General features: G+C 43.1%; 1 protein-coding gene, 1 long non-coding RNA gene and 1 pseudogene across 5 annotated transcripts in view; all 3 read right to left on the reverse strand.

Moving 5' to 3' along the window:
- FAM76A (family with sequence similarity 76 member A) overlaps window positions 1–23,555 on the reverse strand; it is a 37,367-nt gene continuing 13,812 nt past the window's right edge. For 2 of the 4 annotated variants that reach the window (XM_019016551.4, XM_055389323.2), the window contains 5 exons: window positions 18,278–18,435; window positions 13,923–14,009; window positions 7,784–7,919; window positions 3,485–3,586; window positions 1–2,616 (listed from right to left, as the gene is read on the reverse strand). In XM_019016551.4, the coding sequence (XP_018872096.1) occupies window positions 2,530–2,616; window positions 3,485–3,586; window positions 7,784–7,919; window positions 13,923–14,009; window positions 18,278–18,435 (570 nt within the window). In that variant the 3' untranslated portion in view covers window positions 1–2,529. The remainder of the gene's footprint in view (window positions 2,617–3,484; window positions 3,587–7,783; window positions 7,920–13,922; window positions 14,010–18,277; window positions 18,436–23,555) is intronic. The other 2 variants (XM_055389333.2, XM_019016557.4) reach the window with 1 other exon arrangement.
- Window positions 2,924–3,474, reverse strand: LOC134757678 (uncharacterized). The gene is made up of 2 exons (XR_010131954.1): window positions 3,243–3,474; window positions 2,924–3,153 (listed from the first exon to the last, which is right to left on the reverse strand). It is a non-coding gene; the product is annotated as an uncharacterized lncRNA (long non-coding RNA).
- On the reverse strand, window positions 22,295–23,246 carry LOC101142311 (ribulose-phosphate 3-epimerase-like; annotated as a pseudogene).

Below are 23,555 nucleotides of genomic sequence, written 5' to 3' on the forward strand. Positions count from 1 at the left end.
TTACACTTGAGTCAATATGAATTTTTATTAACACACATTTGTCAAAGTCTGTACAAACCAAAACATTCCTGTGTTTTAAAATGTCCATTATTACAAACATACAAAGAAACAAAAGGTGTTACCAAAAGTTAGCTACTCAATTTCATGGTAAAACAGTGTCATGATTTTTAAAAATCAAAATTTCAAGACTGAGGTTTCTTCTTTCCCTTTTTGGAACTTATGGAAAGTTAGAAAATGTGTGAATTTGCTTTATATTAAATGCCAAGACCTTAAAAAAAGATTTAGTATAAAACTAAGTATGTTTTTATATTGTCATACATCATGTAACAGAATTTCAGTCCTTAAAATTAAAAACACCATGACTGTCATTTCCCAACTTTTCTCCCATAGTCAATGCAAATGCATCTGAAAAATATTATGACAGTTTATCTTTACCTAAAAGCTTCTCATTCAAAAACTTTACAAAACTATTTAGCACTGCCATTTCCCTTGCTTAGAAGGGAAAATTATATTCCCTAGTAGGGTGATATATAAGCGACATGGTCCACTGTATCCCTTATCAGAAGGAAACCACCATTTCCACATCTCTGTACAATTATGTGTAGGACTCCATTTATGAGAATGCTATCACAAATTATAGAGCATCTGCTTCCAGGAAACGCCTAGAAGTTAAATTTAGTACTATAATTTTTTGGTAGACTGAGGTACAAATGTTATCTGCCCTCATTATTATTTCTAACTCTAGTACCCCCTGCATAAATGATTCTAGGGTAGTTGGTTTTGTTGTTTCATGGCACACATGACACACCCTAATTCCTTTCACAAACATCACATAGAGGACCTGAGAGTATGCCTAGAAATGTAAATCTATCCCCTTTCCTGGAAAAGTAAATCCATATTCCTACAGGGTTAAGAAGGGAAGATAGGCAGGGCATACATAACTCTGGTTGAGGCAAAGCGCTTCTGAGAAGCACCTGTTTTCAATACATATCCATGAAAAGCAGGGAGTGTATGGGCTCGGGTGGGTGAGGAGTGGGGAGAAGGTATAGTGATACCACTTTTCCCAGACTCAAGAGTCCTTACTAGAGCAGCTCATGCTGACCCCAAAAATGCTCTATAGTTCAAATATTATTCCTTTTTTTTTTTTTTTGAGATGGAGTCTCACTCCATTGCCCAGGCTGCAGTGCAGTGTTGCAATTTCAGCTCATTGCAACCTCTGCCTCCCGGGATTCAAGCAGTTCTCCTGCCTCAGCCTCCTGGGTAGCTGGGATTACAGGTGCATGCCACCAGGCCCGGCTAATTTTTGTGTTTTTTTAGTACAGATGGGGTTTTACCATGTTGGCCAGGATGGTCTCAAACTCCTAACCTCAAATGATCCACCCGCCTTGGCCTCCCAAACTGCTGGTATTACAGGCGTGAGCCACCGCACCCGACCATATTATTCCATTTTCAATCTGTTCATTCATGTAAAAAAAAGTTATCTGACAGCAGCCCAGTATGACAACTGATATAAGCAAATAAAGGATTTTATTTTTTAAAGAAGTGGCAGTGTGAGAATTTAAAATCAATCACATAAAACAATCAGGAAAGGGGTGGGGAGAGAAGTGTCCAGTACAACCTGGACAACCTTGCTTTCTGCCCTTACTTAAAAAGACAGACGGTTCAAATCTTTGCTACCTCCCTTAAGTATCTCCATAAATGCTCTTCCAAGAAATCCTCCAAAAGGCACTTAGCTCCATACTTATGCATTGAATTGTTTCACCTTAGCAATCAGTTTTTAAGACTCCAAGGTAACAAGAAAGAAAAGATCTGATTCTTTTACTAAAAGCTAGTGAATAGGACTGTTTTTTTTCAAGAGGCATCACTTTTACAAGAACTAGCTAGACTACCATTATTCCTTTATCAAGAAAAAGTTTCTTTTTTAAAAAATAAATAAAACTCTGGCTATACATAGTACAAAGTTCATACATAATACATCTGGAAAAAAACCCAAGAGTATACCCTGAAGCAAAAGGTTTATTGGAGAGAGAAAGCCTCTTCCATTATACCAAGTCTGAAGATGGCAGTTTTCAAAGTTCAGAGGGTGGCAGTGATATATAATTAATGCCAAACTGTTTGCTCATGGGTATGGCAGGATGCAATGATGGACCAAAAAAAAAAAAAAAAAAAAAAAACAACAAATCATTCTGCACATTACACTGAGCAGTGACCAGCACAAAAAAAAAAAAAAAAAGAAAAAAGAAAAAAAAAGAATAGAACCAAAATAGAGAGAAGAGGAAGAAGAAAAAGAAAAGTCCTAATAGTGAGAGAAAGAGAGCAAGCTTGAAATCCCAAACACTCAAGCATGCAGTCTAACACAGCACAAACCAGGTGTTTCCATTCAGCCCACTGCAATCGCACAAAGAAGGATAACTGTAATAAAATAGAGATTTCTTAAGAAAGCTTGCAATTCCCACAGAACAGCCAGGTCTCCAACCCTAACCCTGGACAACTCCATTTGCTGTTGCTAGGGAGCCTCCTTGAGGTCTGTCATGGAGAGGTTATAGCTCCTGACTTCTCTGACTTCTTGCTCTTGGACAAAGCAGCTGCCTGCTTCAGGAGCTCTCGGTTTTTGGCCTAAAGAAAAAAAAAATCAGTGCAAGAAGGATGTTTCAAACAGGATATAATCTATTTTTCATGCAGAATAAGTGCAGATGCTAAGGCAGACAATGTGGAGGGTCAGAAAGAGATGAACAATTCTAGAGGTGGAAAACAACAGGAAGCTCTAGGGCTTGAAACTTGGTTCAGGAGAAAAAAGTATTTGCCAGAAGTTAATCAGTGTACCTCAATCTCTTGGGACCCACTGTTACAAAGGGATGCTTTATGCAATACAAACTGTGAAGTGACTTCATGAGCTGGATAAACAGAATCTATAATTCAGACATCTGGAATCACATCTGGTTTATTCAAAAATCAAAGAACATACTTAATAATTCTACTGTTTTTGAGGGGAAAAGATCAGAACACATCCAAGAGTGAAACAATACAAAGTATCTACAGGCTGGGCACGGTGGCTCACGCCTGTAATCCTAGCACTTTGTGAGGTTGAGGTGGGAGGATTGCTTGAAGCCAGGAGTTCAAGACTAGCCCAGGCAATATAGCGAGAGCCCATCTCTACAAAAAAATTAAAAAATAAATTAGTGGGGTATGGTGGTATATGGCTGTGGTCTTCGCTACTTGGAAGGTTGAGGTGGGAGGATCACCTGAGCCTGGGAGGTTGAGGCTGCAGTAAGCCATGATCGTGCCACTGCCCTCCAGCCTAGGCGACAGAGAACCTGTCTCAAAAACAAAACAAAACAAAAAAAAACTAAAAGGGGGATTAACATGATTTGTTAATACTTTGAGAAAAAAAAGAAATCTAAGAGATGATCACTTAAAATACAATCAGCTAGGTATACCAGGTAGGTACACAATTTTAGCACATAAAATAAGCAGAGTCAGTCACCTGCAGTTGTTCTGTGACTTCTTTGTGGGTTTTCTCCATCTGGTTCATTTTGGCTCTCATCTGCGATTCCTGGTACTGAAAATCAGCCTTCAACTCTGTAATCTGAGGGAAACAAGGCAGAGTAACCAGAAGAAATTTCTGTGCAATAAAAAAAAAGTGCTTTCAGAGAGCTAAATGGTCACCCAAATTAATGAAATCCAGGTCTCTCCTGCAGATCCGTATCTAAATCAAAACCAGGGAATTCCACACCCTCTTTTTCTCTAAAGCTTTCCTGAAAATTACACAAAGTCCTGAACTAACATTTCTGAATATTTGAGAATAATAGTTGCTACCAATTACTGAACTTTTACTATGTTGCAGAAAAACTGATTATATTACTTCAGTAGATCTTTATGATAACATTGTGAGAGTAGTAGTCCCATTTTATAGAGGAGAAAACTGATCTTTAGAAAGGGTTAAGGAATGTGGCCAAGATCATATACAGAGTTAGCAAGGGGCAGAGCTAGATTTCAAACCCCAGACCCCCTTCTGTTGACTGCTCTTCAAGGAAATTCTAAATCAGAGGTGATGTGTGAGCTGAGCTTTGAGATGTATTAACAATAGGCACATAAGGTGAGCAGGAGGGCAACCAAGCAGAGAACAGTATAGGCACAGGCAGATAAATGTGAGATAACAGAGATTATTTGAATGGCTGATGAGGTTGGAGAGATGGGCAGGCACTATGCTAAAGAGCCTGTATTCCAAGCTTCCTGAAAGCTTTGGGAAACAATCTGCTTTTGCTCCTTTAAAAACCCTAACTCTGGGCCAGGAGTGGTGGCTCATGCCTGTAATCCCAGCACTTTGGGAGGCCAAAAGGGCGGAATACTTGAGCTCAGGAGTTTGAGACCAACATGGGCAACATGGTGAAACCCCATGTCTACAAAAAAAAAAAAAAAAAAAAAAAAAACGAAAATTAAAATAGCTGGGTGTGGTGGTGTGCGCCTGCAGTCCCAGCTATTTAGAGGACGGAGATGGGAGGATCGCTTGAGCAAGGGAGGTTGAGTTTACAGTGAGCTGAGATTGCACCACTGCCCAACAGCCTGGGCAACAGAGCAAGACCCTGTCTCAAAAAAAATAAAAATAACAAATAAATAAAAACTATCTCTGCAGAGCAGTAGAAACAAGTGTTCATCTTGTCCCTGTTTTACAAAAATCCTTTTATGTGCCATTCTGATCTAGTCCATGGAGAGAATATACTTGGGCCATTTTCACTTGACAGTCATGTAGTTATGTGGATAGAACACAGATCTCTTCCCATGAATTTCCACCTTCCTAGCAGGAGAAAGCATAGCACAGTAGAAAGAACAGTAGAGTCAGAAAGACTTCCAGTCCCTTGTTCCGCCATTTACTAGCTGTGTGGTTTGGACATATTAACCTCTTCAGGTCTGTTTCCTCATCTGTAAAGTGAGGTAGAAATTAGATGAATGCAAGTAAGGAATTTACATCAATGTCTTAGCTATTCAGAATGAATCACAGCATTCTGAACTTGGCAGAAAACAACATAAAGAGCCAGGGGAGGAGATCAGAAACCCCTAAGAAAAATACTGGAGGCATTCTTCATCTATGAAATGATTTAACAATTCCCACCTCAAAGGCTTTTTTTTTTTTTTGAGACGGAGTCTTGCTCTGTAGCCCAGGCTGGAGTGCAGTGGCGCGATATGGGCTCACTGCAAGCTCCGCCTCACCGGTTCACGACATTCTCCTGCCTCAGCCTCCCGAGTAGCTGGGACTACAGGCGCCCACCACCATGCCCGGCTAATTTTTTTGTATTTTTAGTAGAGACAGGGTTTCACCGTGTTAGCCAGGATGGTCTTGATCTCCTGCCCTCGTGATCCACCCGCCTCGGCCTCCCAAAGTGCTGGGATTACAGGCATGAGCCACCAAGCCCGGCCTCAAAGGCTTATTATAAGAATAAATGGGCCAGGCATGGTAGCTCATGCCTGTAATCCCAGCACTTTGGGAGGCCAAGGTGGGCGGGTCACTTGAGGTCAGGAGTTCAAGACCAGCCCGGCCAACATGGTGAGACCCCCATCTCTATGAAAAATACAAAAATTAGCTGGCTGTGGTGCCACATGCCTGTAATCCGAGCTACTCGGGAGGCTGAGGCAGGAGAATCACTTGAACCCAGGGAGGCAGAGGTTGCAGTGAGCAGAGATTGCACCACTGCACTCCAGCTTGGGTGACAGAGCAAGACCCTGTCTCAATCAAAAACAAAAACAAAAATCAGCCAGGTGTGGTGGTGCACGCCTGTAGTCCCAGCTAGCTATTCAGGAGGCTGAGGCACAAGAATCACTTAAACCCAGGAGTCAGAGGTTGCAGTGAACTACTGCACCACTGCACTCCTGCCTGGGTGACAGAGCAAGACTCTGTCTCAAAAAAAAAAAAAAAAAAAAAAAGAATAAATGAGTTAATACATATAAAGCACTTAAAACAGAGCTAGGCACGAAGTTAGCATCCAATAAAAGTTAGCTATTATTATTATAATATTAAGGCAAAATGAGATATTCTTTTTTGTTTGTTTTTGGAGACAGGGTCTGGCTCTGTCACCCACAGGCTGGAGTGCAGTGGTATGATCACTGCTCACCACAGCCTTGACCTCCCAGGCTAAGGTGATCCTCCCACCTTAGCCTCCCAAGTAGCTGGGACCATAGGTGCACACCATCAAGCCCTGCTAATTTTTGTATTTTTTGCAGAGATGAGGTTTCACCAATGGCCCAGGCTGGTCTTGAATTCCTGGGCTCAAGCAGTCTGCCTGCTTCAGCCTCCCAAAGTGTTGGGATTACAGGTGTGAGCCAGTGTGCCCAGCCTAAAAATGAGATACTATTTAGAAAACCTGAAAACAAGATAACAGACATGAATCAGAGTAAGAATGTAAAAATGGAAGACAACTTCAGACCATAATAAGACTGGTCTTATTCTGAAGATATTAATGTGAAGATATTAGAAATATAAGATAGAAGATATTCTGATGTGAAAATAAAATATTAACACTGAGGCCGGGCACAGTGGCTCACACCTGTAATCCCAACACTTTGGGAGGATGAGGCAGGCAGATCACTTCAGATCAGGAGTTCGAGACCAGCCTGTCCAACATGGCGAAACCCCATCTCTACTGAAAATAGAAAAATTAGCCAGGCATGGTGGCAGGCACCTGTAATCCCAGCTACTTGGGAGGTTGAGGTAGGAGAATCGCTTGAACTCAGGAGGCAGAGGTTGCAGTGAGCCTGGGCGACAGAGACTCTGTCTCAAAAAACAAAAAAAGAAAAAAAAGAGTATTAATACTGAAGATAAACTAAGATATTAAAATATTAACATATTAAAGATGGGTCACTTAGTAAGAGTTGTCAGCAGTGGAAGCACAGTGACATAAGAGTCATGGCAGAAGGCCCACATGAACGCTGTTCAGGGAAGAGGAAGAAATGTCCCATGAACTTTGAGTATTATTGTCCCACAGACATGGCCATCCCCATGAGAAGAGAAAGAGACATTAGGTTCTTTTAGCCGGACAGCACTGAACATTCCAGTTACATAACTACCTCCTCTCGTCCCAACTCTATGCTTATTCAGCACCTTCTGATTACAGCCTCTCCAGGTAGCTCATGCCAAGAACTGTGTACTGTTACATGCTCCGCTGTGAACTGAGATGTGAACACTGGTCTTTTTATACATTGTCTCTGTAAGCTCAGTTAACAAATGTCCTCTCTGAGGCCAGGGGCAATGGCTCACATTTGTAATCCTAGCACTTTGGGAGGCTGAAATGGAAGGATCACTTAAGACCAGGAGTTCAAGACCAGTCTGGGCAACATAATAAGACCATGTCTCTACAAAAAATTTTAAAAATTGGCCGGGTACAGTGGCACATGCCTGTAGTCCAAGCTACTAAGTGGGCTAAGATGGGAGGATTGCCTGAGCCTGGAAGTTAGAGGCTGCAGTAGCCATGATTGTGCCACTGCACTCCAGCCAGGGTGACACAGCTGAGACTCTGTCTCAAAAACAAAACAAAACAAAACAAAAAACAAAATGTCCTCTTTGAGAAGTGGAAGCTGCAAGTGCTGAGAAAAATCAGTTTTTTGAGCCCAACTGACTGGAGTAATGCCATCCCAAAAGTCATCTTGGCAGACAGCCAGCCTCTCCCCAGGATATCCCAACCTTGACATAGGCTCTCAACAAACATCAGTTAAAAAGGGTTATTATCATGTCCCATACCACATATCTCACCCTCGCATCATTCTGGTCAGAGAGGAATTAACTAAACCATACCTTCTTCTCTTTCTCTAAAATCATTTGATCCTTTTGATGCAACATCTTCTTCAGGGTAGCCACTTCTTCCTTCAGTTGGGCAATGATGACAAAGTGGTCAGTGCCTGGTGAGTCCAGAGCCAGGTCTGGGGAGAAGCTAAATTTAAAAATCAGGGGAAAATATTTTAACTTGGATGGATAAACTTTTCTCTACCTGAGGACGCATCCTAGACCACTTGTCTGCAAGCTCCTAAAGGGCAGGAATCCTAGCATCAAGCACATTGCACCGCACATGCTGGGCTCAACGGCACTTGCTGAGCTGAACTGCAGAGGTAAGGTGGCCATCAGATAACTCTACGAACCAAAGCCACAACCTGGCAGCATCCCTGCAGCATCTTCTCTCACATTTAGGACTGAAATAAATGCCACATCCCAAGAGCTAAGGATACTGCTTCAGGGTCCTTAAAGATCCCCAGTGATGTACTTGAAAAACCATCCTAATTTTTGTGATTAGATAAATTCCTTAGAATTCCAGATAAATTATAAACTGTGAGCTCATGCATTTTTCTTTAATGCTCCCCTCAGAGCTCGTCTTTCAGGTCCTTGTCTTCTGTCCCAAAGCACCGCAATGCAGTCAGTGTATCTGCCGAGAAGCTGCTGGATTCCCACCCAGGAGCAGTCAGTTCTTTTTCAAAAAAGATGAAACAGGAATGAAGCCAGCTTCCCCTACACTACAAATGGCCTGCAGATTGTCATTTCCAATATCAGGAATTCTGTAACATTGCTTTAGTAAAGGAACAAAGAGGTGGCAAACTCCAGAGTCACACAACAACTTGGGCTTTTAACAGATTCCTCCCAATAACAGCATTAGAGCACTCTATTTTGTCAAAGTGCCAGGTGGACTCCATGTCCTTTTAGCAGAGCCTCTTAAGAAGGGGCCGTTTTAGGCCAGGCGCGGTGGCTCACGCCTATAATCCCAGCACTTTGGGAGGCCAAGGCAGGCGGATCACCTGAGGTCAGGAGTTCGAGACCAGCCTGACCAACATGGAGAAACCTCATCTCTACTAAAAATAAAAAATTAGCCGGGCGTGGTGGCGCATGCCTGTAATCCCAGCTACTTGGGAGGCTGAGACAGGACAATTGCTTGAACCTGGGAGGCGGAGGTTGCAGTGAGCCAAGACTGCGCCATTGCACTCCAGCCTGGGCAACAAGAGAGAAGGGATAGTTTCAGGAAATCTGCAAAACCCCAAAATTATATGTACAATCTTGTCTATACATATAATGGGTGGTTTTTAGAGTGAGGATCCATAGCTTTCAATGGCCAGTCAGAAGTGCCTCAGACTCAAAGCAAGTTAAGTAATCACTGCCAAGAGGGTCAAATCCTGTTCTCTAGAGAGTTCCCAGAGAATGCTCTTTACTTTTCCCAGGACAATCTTTAAAGTAAAACACAAACCTGTTTTTCCTAAGCAGACACTGGAATACTCATTCTCAACTCCCTATATATAGCAACGACTCACTGTTCTTATATCCTAAACCACATCTAATAGCCAACATTTCTCTACACAGGAAGAAACTCCAAATAGCAAGCCTAACCAGTGGACAAACTACCTCACAGTTACCAAGTCAAACATTTCTATGGCTAGGACTGGAAGACATAAATAATCGACAAGAATATTCCTACCCTCCTCTCAGTTTACATGAAGCATATGAGAAGACTGTCAGAGGAAGAATGAATCAATGCTCTCATAACTAATGAATGGATGGAATTACTGCATAACAAAAATAAATGCAAAATCATAAAACAAGGTGTGCAGGAGAAAGTACTGAAAGGACCTATTACAGTCTCCACTAGTTTCAGATCTGGAAGCACCCTTAGAGCTGCAGTCTCACATCTGTTTCAATACCTGCTAAGGACCTGTCTTTCTTCAACTGAATAGAGTCTATTTAAACCCATAACTAGAGTAATGAGCTAATGTAAGTAACTTTTTGTTGTCCCCAAACCTCTTAATGCCCTACCCTTCCTGCTTCTTGTGAGAGGATTCCCCCCATACCAATAAACAGTTGACAACACCCATCTTTTCTATCCTGTGTTAGGGACTGACCTCACTAACTCTCTCTTTTTTCTTTTTTTCTTTTTGAGACAGAGTTTCACTCTTGTTGCCTAGGCTGGAGTGCAATGGCATGATCTCGGCTCACCACAACCTCCAGCTCACCACAACCTCTGCCTCCTGGGTTCAAGTGATTCTCCCGCCTTAGCCTCTCGAGTAGCTGGGATTACAGGCATGCGCCACCATGCCTGGCTAATTTTTGTGTTTTTAGTAGAGACGGGGTTTCTCCATGTTGGTCAGGCTGGTCTCGAACTCCCGACCTCAGGTGATCCACCCACCTTGGCCTCCCAAAGTGCTGGGATTACAGGCGTGAGCCACCGTGCCTAGCCCTCACTAACTCTCTAATTCCTGGTTCAGTAAGAACTACTAGAAATGAAAAAAGATGGCTAGGGTAACAAGGCAGAAAAACCAGTCTCTTTCCTAATGGCTCCAATGACAGGGAACTACTACTTCTCCAGAAAAATTGTCTTTTACAAAAGCTCGTACTGTAAGAACAATTTTCTTGGGTTGAGCCAAAACCTGCCTCTCTATAACCCTACATATTGGTCCTGAGTCAGTTCTCAAAGGCTATACAGATTAAGTCTAATCTTTCAGGCACATTTCAGACGGAGAATAAAATGAAACTACGAGTTAAAAAAAAGAATGTCCTTTAGAAATAATAAACCACAAGCTGTGCCTGAGTGCCACCAGCTGTTGTGGCTGCTTTTTTGATTGCCTATGGAACAATAAACAAACAGGATTAAAAAGTAGCCAGTGTATTTTCTAGAGGAAGGAAAACTAGAAATTAACTTAGATTTTCCTAAAATTGAAATGTTTTTGTTATAATTTCAACAAACAAATTAGGACATATTGAGACAGAGACTGTGGATTTTGTAGGATACTTAGAAAAAAAAGACTAAAGCATCTTATAAAGCCATTTTTGAAAGCTAAAATGTGTTCTGTCTAAAAAAAATGGAAGGCTAATGGATAAAGAAAAAGGAGGAAAAATAATCAAACATACCTCAATATTAAATAAGAGAAGAGAATGTGGTAGTATAGAAAGGTCAATGAAAAACCATTAGGCAGCAACTTGCAGAAAACATGGGGAATAAAAATAAAAGAATAAGAGCATAAATGTAAAAGTATATGAATATTTTAGGGGCTGGGTCTGGTGGCTCATGCCTATAATCCCAGCATGTTGGGAGGCCAAAGCAGGAGGATCACTTGAGGCCAGGAGTTCGAGACCCCATCTATAAAAAAAAATTAGCCGAGTGTGGTGGCATGTGCCTGTAGTCCCAGCTACTTGGGAGGCTGGGGTGGGAGGATCGTTTGAGTCCAGGAGGTCGAGGCTGCAGTGAGCCATAATTGCGCCACTGCACTCCAGCCTGGGTGACACAGTGAGACCTTGTCTCAAAAGAAAAAAAACAAAAAAAGCCAGGCATAGTGGCTCATCCCTGTAATCCCAGCACTTTGGGAGGCCAACATAGGAGGATCACTTGAGCCCAGGAGTTCAGGACTGGCCTGAGTAACATAGTGAAACCCTATTTCTACAACAAGTACAAAAATTAGGCGGGCATGGTGGTGCATGTCTATAGTCCCAGCTACTTGGGAGGCTTAGGTGGAAGGATCACCTGAGCCCAGGAGGTCGAGGCTGCAGTGAGCCAAGATTGTGCCACTGCATTCCAGCCTGGGCAACAGGGTGAGACCCTGTCTCAAAAAAAAAGAAAAAAGAAAAAAGAAATGGGTAGCCAGTGAAATTTTGGTTTGGATGACATTAAAAAAGGACTGTCAAAAAAAATGTCAGAATGCTTTTTTCAAAGCAAAGTAAATGCAGGGAAAAAAAACCCACAACAAGTAAAGAGGACAGCAAAGTGGAATTTATCTTGTGCTATGAACATTTAAAAAAAAGAAATGCGAACAAGTAGAATAGAATGTTAAAAATGCTAATGCAGGAACATTTCAAATGGGTATGAAAATAGTTTTTGTGACAGCAGAAAACATTTCCAAATTTTCAAATTATAAATTACTTAGAAAAATAAATTAGCATGTCATTTTAAGGAAAAAGTTATCTCCCCTACCTTTTTTTTTGAGACAGAGTCTCACTGCCTAGGCTCAACTGCAGTGGCGCAATCATGGCTCACTGCAGCCTCAACTTCCCCAGGCTCAGGTGATCCTCCCACCACAGCCTCCTGAGTAGCTGGAATTACAGGCACACGCCCAGCTAATCTTTAGAGATGGGGTTTCATCATATTGCCCAGGCTGGTCTCAAACTCCTGGGTGATTCACCAGCCTTGGCCTCCCAAAGTGCTCGGATTACATGTGTGAACGACTGCGCCTGGTCAAAATGATCATTTAATATCTTTTCTGGAGGACACCATGAAAGACCATGTACCTATGTCAAGGATCAGCTTTCTACTTGAGGAAAACAGCATTGCTGATGACTGGATGCAATAAAACACTGAACAGAAAACTTGAGTTTTTAGGTTGGTGTATCCATAGCAATGGACAGCAAGAATAGTGGCAGTATCTCAAGAACAAAATAAGCTAATAGAAAGTGAACATTAAGGACTGGTTGGTTAAACTGGAAGATACGAACGAGCTTTTTCCAGGTCATTCAAACACAGCCTGGATCATAAATGAGCACAAAACAGAAATGAATCTAAAGCCATAGGTCTTGGCTTAGGCCTTTATAAAGCAGGGCGTTCAAAAAGTTCATTCCTTGAAGTAGTTTTTGCAGGGTCACATGCCCTGGCAGAGGTGATGGACAACCTGTGCCACATCTCTTTCTTCACAATGGCCAGACTAGCTTCTGAGAGAACAGTAAAGCTGGCCAGAAAGATGATCTTTATGGTTCCTCCCCCCATGTAATCTGACTACCTAAATTAAGCATTCCAGAAGGTTCAATTCAAGAAGTTTAAAAATCAATGAAACTAGTTCTAAAAACCTTGTAGAGTCTGAAAGCAAGTTAACAAAAAAGGCAATGGGAAAGAATGTTTTGTATCCCTCTAAATAAACAAAATCAGTCCTGGTAAGCCTATATGCTGGTCTGCTCCTATATCCACTACTGGCTGGGAAAGAGAACTGTGAATGGGAGGAGTTTTCAGGATGGAGATGATTTCAAAGATCTTAGGAAGTGTGTCAGGTGGTTTCACTTCAGGATGCCCAGGCCTGGAGGAACAGAAAAATGGTTGGTCCCAACACTTTGTTGAGAAGCAGCCCACTGTACCAACACAGATGGGACACTCTGGATATTAGGAACCAAGCAGCTCACAAGAGGAAGTACCACTGAGGAGGGGAGAGGAAAGTGAGGACTAAAAGTATACATTTAGACTGGCTTGAAATGAAACAAAAATATGCAAATGCATCTCATTCTCTCCTGATCCAGAATCTGCACTGGGCTGGCTTTCTGAATGTTAAGGAAGTGTGGATCCTCACAATTGGGCAACATTGCCTTAATCCCAACCTGTCTTTACCTCTCAAGATCAACTCCTCTCCTGCCTGCAGGAAGATATGGGCAGAGATCACAAAGAAAAGCATCCAGCTCTGGACTTCTTAGAATTAGTGTAGGGGAAGCTGGGCAAGGTGGCTCATGCCTGTAATCCCAGCACTTTGGGAGGCCGAGGTGGGCAGGTCACTTGAGGCCAGGAGTTCGAGTCAACATGGTGAAACCCTGTCTCTACTAAATGTACAAAAATTAGCTGGACATGGTGGTGCCCCTGTAATTCCAACTACTAGGGAGACTGAGGCATGAGAATTGCTTGAACCCAGGAGACAGAAGTTGCAGTGAGCCAAAATCGCGCCACTGCACTCCAGCCTGAGTGACAGAGTGAGACTGTCTCTTAAAAAAAAATTATAATTTAGTGGACTGCAGAATTCAATTGCTATTAAATCAAGTTACGAGTTCTTATCTTTTAATGACAAGATTAGATTTATAAACAAATATCAGTACTGCTTACTTATAAGATTCACTGACAGCCACAGACTAATTCCAAGGCAGACCCTAAATGTATTCCTGTTTCAGGAACTGTGTATGCATTTCAAATGTGTGCGCACACATACTCCAACTGGCTCACCTGTCTCCATTAGTTGTGATTGACTCAAACTTGGACTTTTTCTTTGGGATTTCATTTTGAATTGAAGATGTAGAAAGTGTTTTCTGGCTTTTAATGGCAAAAATAGAGAGACACACATTAGAAATCAAAGATTAACAAAACATCACAATGAAAGTCTGTCAAATAGACCAATGTTAAGACAGCAGCTCTTCTATGCAAGAGCTAATAATTCTTTATTAATAAAGAATCTACCAAGGTGATGATTTTGTAGGCCTGGATGGATGGGTAGCTAGTTTCCACAGGATCAAAAAAAAATTCTTGGCCTTAATTAATTAAATATTACCTGCTTTATTCATAACCATGAGAACAAATATCAATAAAACTTCAATAAGAGGCCGGGCGCAGTGGTTCACGCCTGTAATCCCAGCACTTTGGGAGGCTGAGGCGGGCGGATCACGAGGTCAGGAGATTGAGACCATCCTGGCTAACACGGTGAAACCCCATCTCCACTAAAAATACAAAAAATTAGCCGGGCGAGGTGGCGGGCGCCTGTAGTCCCAGCTACGTGGGAGGCTGAGGCAGGAGAATGGCTTGAACCCCGGGGGGCGGAGCCTGCAGTGAGCCGAGATCAATCCACTGCACTCCGGCGTGAGCCGAGATCAATTCACTGCACTCCAGCCTGGTGAGACTCCGCCTCAAAAAAAAAAAAAAAAAAAACTTCAATAAGAAGTATAATCTGTCTTCTAGTTTAAAAAGTTCTTTTGGCTGGGCGCGGTGGCTCACGCCTGTAATCCCAGCACTTTGGGAGGCCGAGGTGGATGGATCACGAGGTCAGGAGATCGACACCATCCTGGCTAACACGGTAAAACCCCGTCTCTACTAAAAATATAAAAATTAGCCCGGCGTGGTAGCGGGCACCTGTAGTCCCAGCTACTTGGGAGGCTGAGGCAGGAGAATGGCGTGAACCTGGGAGGCAGAGCTTGCAGTGAGCCGAGACTGTGCCACTGCACTCCAGCCTGGGCGACAGAGCGAGACTCCGTCTCAAAAAAAAAAAAAAAAAAAAACTTCTTTTACATTCACTGTCTCACATGCATCTTATAATTCTGTGAGGTATAGATAAGTTATATTATTTCTACTGTACAGAAATAGCTCAAGATCAACTTATCTACCAAGGCACATATAGCTAGTTAGAAGTAAAGCTGGGACTAGAAACCAGGTCAATATATTTGAACTCCTAGTCTAGTTTTATTTTTATTTTTATTTTTTTGAGATGGAGTCTCACTCTGTCACCCAAGCTGGAGTGCAGTGGCACGATCCTGGTTCACTGCAACCTCCGCCTCCTGGCTTCAAGTGATCCTTCCACCTCAGCCTCCCGAATAGCTGGGACTACAGGTGCGCGCCAGCCACCACACCCAGTTAATTTTGTATTTTTTGGTAGAGACGGGTTTCACCATGTGAGCCAAGGTAGTCTCGAACTCCTGACCTCAAGTGATCCACCTGCCTCGGCCTCCCAAAGTGCTGGGATTACAGGTGTGAGCCACCACACCCGGCCAGTCTAGTTCTTCTTCACTATATTTGTGTTAACCTACTGGTATCTCAGTCAAACTACAAGACTAAAAATCAGTTTTAGCCCCAATAAGTTCACTCAAAACTGGTCTTGAAACAAAAGCTGGAAGTCTGTCTCTGCTATGCAATCCTTTCACTTTGATGGGTGTTCAACAGCCAAGTTCAAAGGATTCCTCAGACCTTTTCTTACTTGACCTCTCTTCAGCATTTGATACCACTGATACTGCATCCTTCTTCAAATGTTCTCCTCGTTTGGTCATCCCACTTTTGTGACAGCTGCTTCTTAGTTCCTAATCCTTAAATACTGAATGCTTTTAGAGTTCCATTCTCAGCCCTGAATCTGAATTACATCATTTAAGAGCATGATTTTAACAACTACCTATCATAAATGGTTGGAAATGGTGTTAACTATATCACCTGCATTAGAATCATCTGGGATGTTTATAAAATAATGTAGATTCCTGGACTCTATCCTAGGTCCTACTGAATTAAATTCTGGGGTGGGACTGCTGCAGGAATCTGCTTTTTAATTTTTTTTTAATTTTAGAGAGAGTGCCTTGCTCTGTTGCCCAGGCTGGAGTGCAATGGCATAATCATGGCTCACAGCAAGCCTCAAACTCCAAGGCTTAAAGCGATCCTCCTATCTCAGCCACCCAAGTAGCTGGGACTACAGGTGTGTGCCACTACACCTGGCTAATATTGTTTTTTGTAGAGATGGGGTCTCATTATGTTGTTCCTGCTAGTCTCAAACTCCTGGCATCAAGCAACCCTCCCACCTCGGCCTCCCAGAGCGTTGGGTTTACGGGTGTAAGCCAGCCAATGTATCTGGCCGGAATCTGCATTTTCAAATAATCCCTACCCGCAGTGATTCTTTTTATTCTTGCTGTTTCTTTTTGAGATAGAGTCTCACTCTGTCACCGAGCATGGAGTGCGGTGGTACGATCTCAACTTACTGCAACCTCCGCCTCCTGGGTTCAAGCGATTCTCCTGCCTCAGCCTCCTGAGTAGCTGGGATTACAGGCACGTAACACCACACCTGGCCACTTTTTGTATTTTTTGTTTTAGTAGAAACAGGGTTTCACCATGTTGGCCAGGCTGGTCTCGAACTCCTGACCTCGTGATGCGCCCGCCTTGGCCTCCCAAAGTGCTGGGATTACGGGTGTGAGCCACCGCGCCCAGCTAGATTCTTATGTGCTACCTATGGCCCATGTCCAAACCTCTCTTGTAAGTTCTAGGCTAAGCTCCTAAAAGTAATTCTTCATGCTTCAAACTCAACTTTCCAAAACTAGACCCATTTTCTCCCCTTCCTACATTCTCTCTCAGTTAAGGCTCTATCTATTCACCCAAATAAGAAACCCGGGAATTATCCTTTACTTACTCAGCTCTTGCCCATGTGTCTGTTCATCAGATTATCTGTTTCTCATAATTCTCCATCCAAAACATCTTCCTGAATCAGCCTTTTCAATCTTCCACTGCCACTGCCTCAGGTGAGGTTCTTGTTTTAACATCTCTTACCCAAACTCTTAGAAAAAAGCCTTTAATTAGCCCCCAGTCCCTTTTTCCTCCAGTGCATTCTCCACACTAGTAGTCAGGGTTAATTTTTTAAATGAAGATTTGGTCTCTCCTCTGCATAGATCCCTTCAATAGCTTCCCACTAACACCCTGACTTCAGGATCAAGTTTCCATTCCTTACCAGGATGCAGGACCCCTTTTTCCTTCCATTCCCCAGCTCCCAGCCAAAAGCTCCAGCAATAAAAAAGGACTTACAATTCTCCAGGGTTCCATTTGGTCTCATGCCCTCCATGCCTTTGCAAATGCTATTCTCTCAGCCGAGAATGCCTCTGCCCATTCCTTCCCTAAGGATTCCAACTCGTCCTAAGATCTAGCTCAATGCCAGCTCTTCTCCAAGCCTGCTTGCCTGACTTCTCAAGGCAGTTAATTACTACCCTCATGTCTGCATTCTTGACACGTTTCCACTGTGGCACCCGTTACATTATACTAAGATCATCTGTTTATAAGTCCGTCTTTCCTACCAGACTGCATACTCTTGGAGAGCAGCATGACTTGTATTCAGCTCTTCATTCCCACCAGCATCCCTGACCCGTGAGAATACTTAATGCTTGCTGATTAAACAAAGTCATAATGGTAATAACAAAACAAACAAACAAAAAAACCTGAAATGTATTGAATATTTTCTATATGCCAGTTATAAAAACAATCACTGTGCATGTACTATCTAATTTATCTTCACAACAACCCCATGAGGTAATACTATCACTTCACTCATTTTACAGATGAGAAAACTTGCCCAAGATCCCCGCAGAGAACCTGGCAGAGCTGGCATTCCATCCAGAGCCAGAACCGTTAACAATACTAGATACTCTGAAAGGACGCTTAAAACAACAATGAAAAGACATCTTTTTGACTAGGTGCCACCAGGACAAACCTAGGACATCTATCAGCCTCCTGGCTAAATATGCATTGAAAAAGCTGTATCTCTCAGAAAGTGAAATGTCCAATTTTCTGGAGAGAGAATCCACTCTAAGGGTGAGAACACTACAAACGAAGTTCCACAAACATTTCAGACACAATACAAAGTCAGGAAATCCTGACACTTTATGGAAATCTCTCTGGTCCTTGGAAGATATATGAACTATAAAATATGACAAATGAGCTTCCTCCTACAGACTAGTACCTACAGAGAATATAGAAAATGTATATGAGATGGTAGTATGTACCATGATGGTTATGTGAGCATTACATCTGACCTACCAGCACTTCTAGTCCTATCTCATGTGTCTTGAGGTTACCTGTTATAATGGCCACCGCCACTCAGGCGACTATACTGCTCCTTCTCCTGGTGGCCAGCACGAGAAGAGCTACTCAGGTGTTTCCTCTGCTCTTTGGTCTTCTGAAGGACCCGTTTGTATGAAAGTGTGCACAGCCAGCACAGCAATTTCCCATCTACCTGAAAGACAAGGAGACAAAGATAAAGAAGAGGGAATTTAGCGCAGTGGCTGCAAACATGGTATTGGGAGCTAGAATCTTTGGGTTCAGTCCCAGTTCTGAAACTTATGTGCTGTGACTTTGGGCATGTCACAGGGGGCTGCTACAAGGATCTAGTGACATAATGTAGGTAAAGCACTTAACATAGTGCCAGGCACATAAAAGTTGCTTAATAAATTTCAGCTGCCGGGCCGGGCGCAGTGGCTCATGCCTGTAATCCCAGCACTTTGGGAGGCCAAGGTGGGTAGATCACGAGGTCAGGAGATTGAGACCGTCCTGGCCAACGTGGTGAAACCCCGTCTCTACTAAAAATACAAAAATTAGCCAGGCATGGTGTCGTGCACCTGTAGTCCCAGCTACTCAGGAGGCTGAGGCAGAAGAATCGCTTGAACCCAGGAGGCGGAGGTTGTGGTGAGCCGAGATCGCGCCATGGCACTCTAGCCTGGCAACAGAGCGTGACTCCATCTCAAAATAAATAAATAAATTAAATTAAATAAATAAATTTCAGCTGCTAATTTTATGTATTTTTGTTTTGTTTCTCTTCAAGTTAGCAAACACAGACGAGTATAATTCTCACAAGACCACGGTTCTCATTAAGGAAAACTCAGCAGGGAGAAGAGAAGACAGAAGATGAATTATAAAATTCACATTTACAGTTTTTTGGATTTTTTTTTTTTTTAGTGATAGGATCTCACTCACCCAGACTGGAATGCAGTGGTGTGATTGTAGTACACTACAACCTTAAACTTCTGGGCTCAAGCAATCCTCCTGCCTCAGCAACCTGAGTAGCCAGGACTACAGGTACATGCCACCATGCTCACCTAATCAGGTGTTGGTTTTTTTTTTTTCCCCAAACAGGGTCTTGCTCTGTTGCCCAGACTGGAGAGCAGTGGTATGATCTCAGCTCACTGCAACCTCCACCTCCTGGGCTCAGGCAATCCTCCCACCTCAGCCTACCGAATAGCTGAAACTACAGGTGTGCACCACCATGCGTGGCTAATTTTTGTATTTTTTTGTAGAGACAGGGTTTCACCATGTTGCCCAGGCTGGTCTTGAACTCCTGAGCTCAAGTGATCTCCTGTCTTGGCCTCCCAAAATGCTGAACTTACAGGCGTGAGCCACTGCACCTGGCCATTTTTTAAAAAACGACAAAATTTATATGTATTTATTGTGTAAAACATGTTTTGAGATATGTACACTTTAGGAGGCTGAGGCAGGTGGACTGCGTGAGCCCAGGAGTTCGAAACTACTCTGGGCAATGTGGCAAAACCCATCTACAAAAAGAAACACAACAAAAATTAGCCAGGTGTGGTGGTGCATGCCTGTAGTCCCAGCTACTAGGGAGGCTGAGGTGGGAGAATCACTTGAGCCTGGGAGGTCAAGGCTGCCATGAACTGTAAGCATGCCACTGTACTACAGTCTTGGTGACAGAGCGAGACCCTTTCTCAAAAATGAATAAATAAATATTTTTTAAAAATGTATACATTGTGAAATGGCTAAATCAAGCTAATTAACACGCATTACCTCATATAATTTTTGTTTGTTTGTTTTTGAGACAGAGTCTTGCTGTGTTACCCAGGCTGGAGTTGCAGTGGCACAGTCTCAGCTCACTGCAACCTCCATCTCCTGGGTTCAAGCAATTCTCCTACCTCAGCCTCCCGAGTAGCTGGGATTACAAGCGCCTGCCACCACACCCAGCTAATTTTTTTTGTATTTTTAGTAGAGACGGAGTTTCACCACGATGGCCAGGCTGGTCTCGAACTCCTGACCTCGTGATCTGCCCGCCTCGGCCTCCCAAAGCGCTGGGATTACAGGCGTGAGCCACTGCACCTCGCCCAGTTGTGTTTTTGTTTGTTTTTTTGTGGTGAGAACATTTAAAATCTACTCTCTTAACAATTTTCAAGAGTACATTTTATTAACTATAATCACCATGTTGTACAATGGATCTCTTCAACTTATTCCTCCTATGTAACTGAAATCCTTTGGCCAACATCTCCCCAAACCCACCTTCCTATACCTCAGTTTTAATACTTTATAAATGGTTCACAAAGTGGTATGCTGGATACCATCTCTCAGATGGAAAGACGGTCCCCAGAGAAAGAACAATGAGTGAACAGCTTCCAGGGCCCAGTCCCTCGTGGTGGCCTGCCATGGCACTGTTTGAATTAGAAAAAGTTGACTCCTTTGAGCAAAAGTAACTCTGCACCATGGAGCAGGGCCCAAAGCTAGGAAAGCATAACGTGGCTTCTGCCACCCTCTGAAGCTGTGGTGTCTCTGTGCAGCATTCAGACTGAAAAACCACTGGAGGACACACTAGGACAGTGACAGGGCAGCAGGGCTGGTTGGAATTTCTCAGGTTAGACAGGGAGTATGCTGATACATTACGGAATTTTACAGTTTTCATTTCTTATTTCTGAAATTAGATCTTGTGCCTCATCTTGAACATGGGTAGGCCACGTCATCATTTATCTGAAGTGTTTTATTTCATTGGCAAAAGCCTCTTTGCTCCCCATCCCCCAACCATCAGTAAGTCCATCAGTCTGAATCTACTCACTTCTTTCTAACTCCACTGCTTCCATTTTACTAAAGACATACTCATCCCTCACTGCTGTGAGAGCTGTCCAAATGATCACCCTACCTCCAATAAGCTATTTCCCCATAGCTGCCAAAGGGTTTCTTAAATGTAAATGATTACATCCTTTTTTTTTTTTTTTTTTTTGAGATAGAGTCTCACTTTGTTACCCAGGCTGGAGCACAGAGACACTGTGTTGACTCACTGCAACCTTCGTCTCCTGGGTTCAAGCAATTCTCCTGCCTCAGCCTCCCAAGCAGCTGGGATTACAGGCGCCCACCACCACGCCTGGCTAATTTTTTTATATTTTTAGTAGAGATGGGGTTTCACCACGTTGGCCAGGCTGGTCTCAAACTCCTGACCTCAGGTGATCCACCCACCTTGGCCTTTCAAAGTGCTGGGATTACAGGTGTAAGCCACCGTTGCCTGGCCTGTTTTTCTATTTCTCTCTACTGTAAAATGGAAAAAAAAATTTTTTTATAGTGTAGCTAATATGCCCTCCTTAGGCATTAAGACACATTTCTGTTTGTAACCTTAATGCAGCCATATTTTTACTCTTTATGAAAAATCAAGTGGGCGCAGTGGCTCACACCTGTAATCCCAGCACTTTGGAAGGATGAGGTAGGCAGATTGCTTGAGACCATGGTAAAACCTTGTCTCGACAAAAAGTACAAAGATTAGCTGGGCGTGGTGGCACATGCCTGTAGTCCTAGCTACTCGGAAGGATCGCCTGAGCCTGGGAGGCTGAGGCTGTAGTGAGTCTAGATTGTACCACTTGTACTCCAGCCTGGATGACAGAGTGAGACTCTGCCTCAAAAAAAAAAAAAAAAAAAAAAAAAATCAAATCTCCCAATAAAAACTGGGTATTTCACCACATGAACTGTTGTTTTTTTTTTTTTTTTTTTTTTTTTGAGACGGAGTTTCGCTCTTGTTGCCCAGGCTGGAGTGCAATGGCGTGATCTCGGCTCACTGCAACCTCCGCCTCCCAGGTTCAAGCAATTCTCCTGCCTCAGCCTCACGAGTAGCTGGGATTATAGGATTATAGGCATGCACCACCACGCCCGGCTAATTTTGTATTTTAGTAGAGATGGGGTTTCTCCATGTTGAGGCTGGTCTCGAGCTCCTGACCTCAGGTGATCCTCCCTCCTCGGCCTCCCAAAGTGCTGGGATTACAGGCGTGAGCCACCACACCTGGGCCCCATATGAATTGTTAAATTGCTTCACTAAAAATGTAGTTAGACATGCCAATTTGTAACCTCTTAGAATATTCTGCACAATCAATTTTAATCATTAGAATGAATAATTGCTCAGAAAAGCAGTATTGCCTCAGCTGCAATATGATTTGGTAGTCAATATTCCTGTTTTCTGGTAAAAAGGAGATCTCACGAGCAGCAACATTGGGCTCCTTGTGGTCTCACTGATCAAGAGAATGTTTTTGAGTGGCTTCTGAACATATATTTCTTAACAAGTCAATCACAGATCTGGGGTCCTCACTCCTCATAACAACGCTTCCAGACATAATCATGTTAGCTCCTGCCTCTGCACACTTGTGGACAGTGTCAGGACCTACTCCACCATCGACCTCTTATCCAAAGATGGGAACTGGGTCCTCAACCAGTGAATGTTTGGCACCATATCATCCATGAATTTCTGCCTTCCAAACCCAGGTTCCACTGTGATAACCAAGGCCGTATCTATTTGATTAGTCCATGGTGCCAAATACTCAACTGTAGTTCCTGGTTTGATGGTAAGGCCAACCTTCATCCCATCCTCCCAAATGTCTTCAATCAAAGCCTCTGAGTACTTAGTAGCCTCAAGATGAAAGGTGTACTGACTGGCTTCTGCTATAGCTATTGATTTTACCCACTGTTCCAGCTTGGACACCATCACATGTATGTCAAAGAAAAGGTCCTGGACTAGCTGCTTTTGAAAGCTTTCTACCACAGGATAACCAAAGGTGACGTTGGGAACAAAGTGCCCATCCATGACATCCAGGTGGACCCAGAGCCTAGAATACAGAGGCACTTGACCCCTAAACTGGCCAGGTTGCTGTTGAGGATGGGTGAGCCAATCTTGCAGCCTAAAGCCATAGCACTGGCTCCCAAGGGTAAGTCACCCTATGAGTCCATCTTCTCTCCTTAAAACCCAATGGTTTCTCATCATAGCTTAAAATTCAAACTCTGTACCATAGCCTATTTTTTTTTAACATTATCATTTATTTATTTATTGCTAACATGAATTCAAAGCAAGTATGCATTTTTGTGACAGGGTCTCACAATCTCGCCCAGGCTGGAGTGCAGTGGTGCAATCTTGGCTCACTGCAGCCTCGACTTCCCAGGCTCAGGTGAGCCTCCTACCTCAGCCTCCCAAGTAGCTGAGACTACAGGCGTGCACCACCACATCCCGCTAATTTTTTGTATTTTTTATGGAGACGGGCTTTTGCCATGTCCAGGCTGGTCTCCAACTCCTGGGCTCAAGTGATCCACCTGCCTCGGCCTCCCAAAGTGCTA

The sequence above is a fragment of the Gorilla gorilla genome, chromosome 1, assembly GCF_029281585.2.
Source record: "Gorilla gorilla gorilla isolate KB3781 chromosome 1, NHGRI_mGorGor1-v2.1_pri, whole genome shotgun sequence".
Lineage (NCBI taxonomy): Eukaryota > Metazoa > Chordata > Mammalia > Primates > Hominidae > Gorilla > Gorilla gorilla.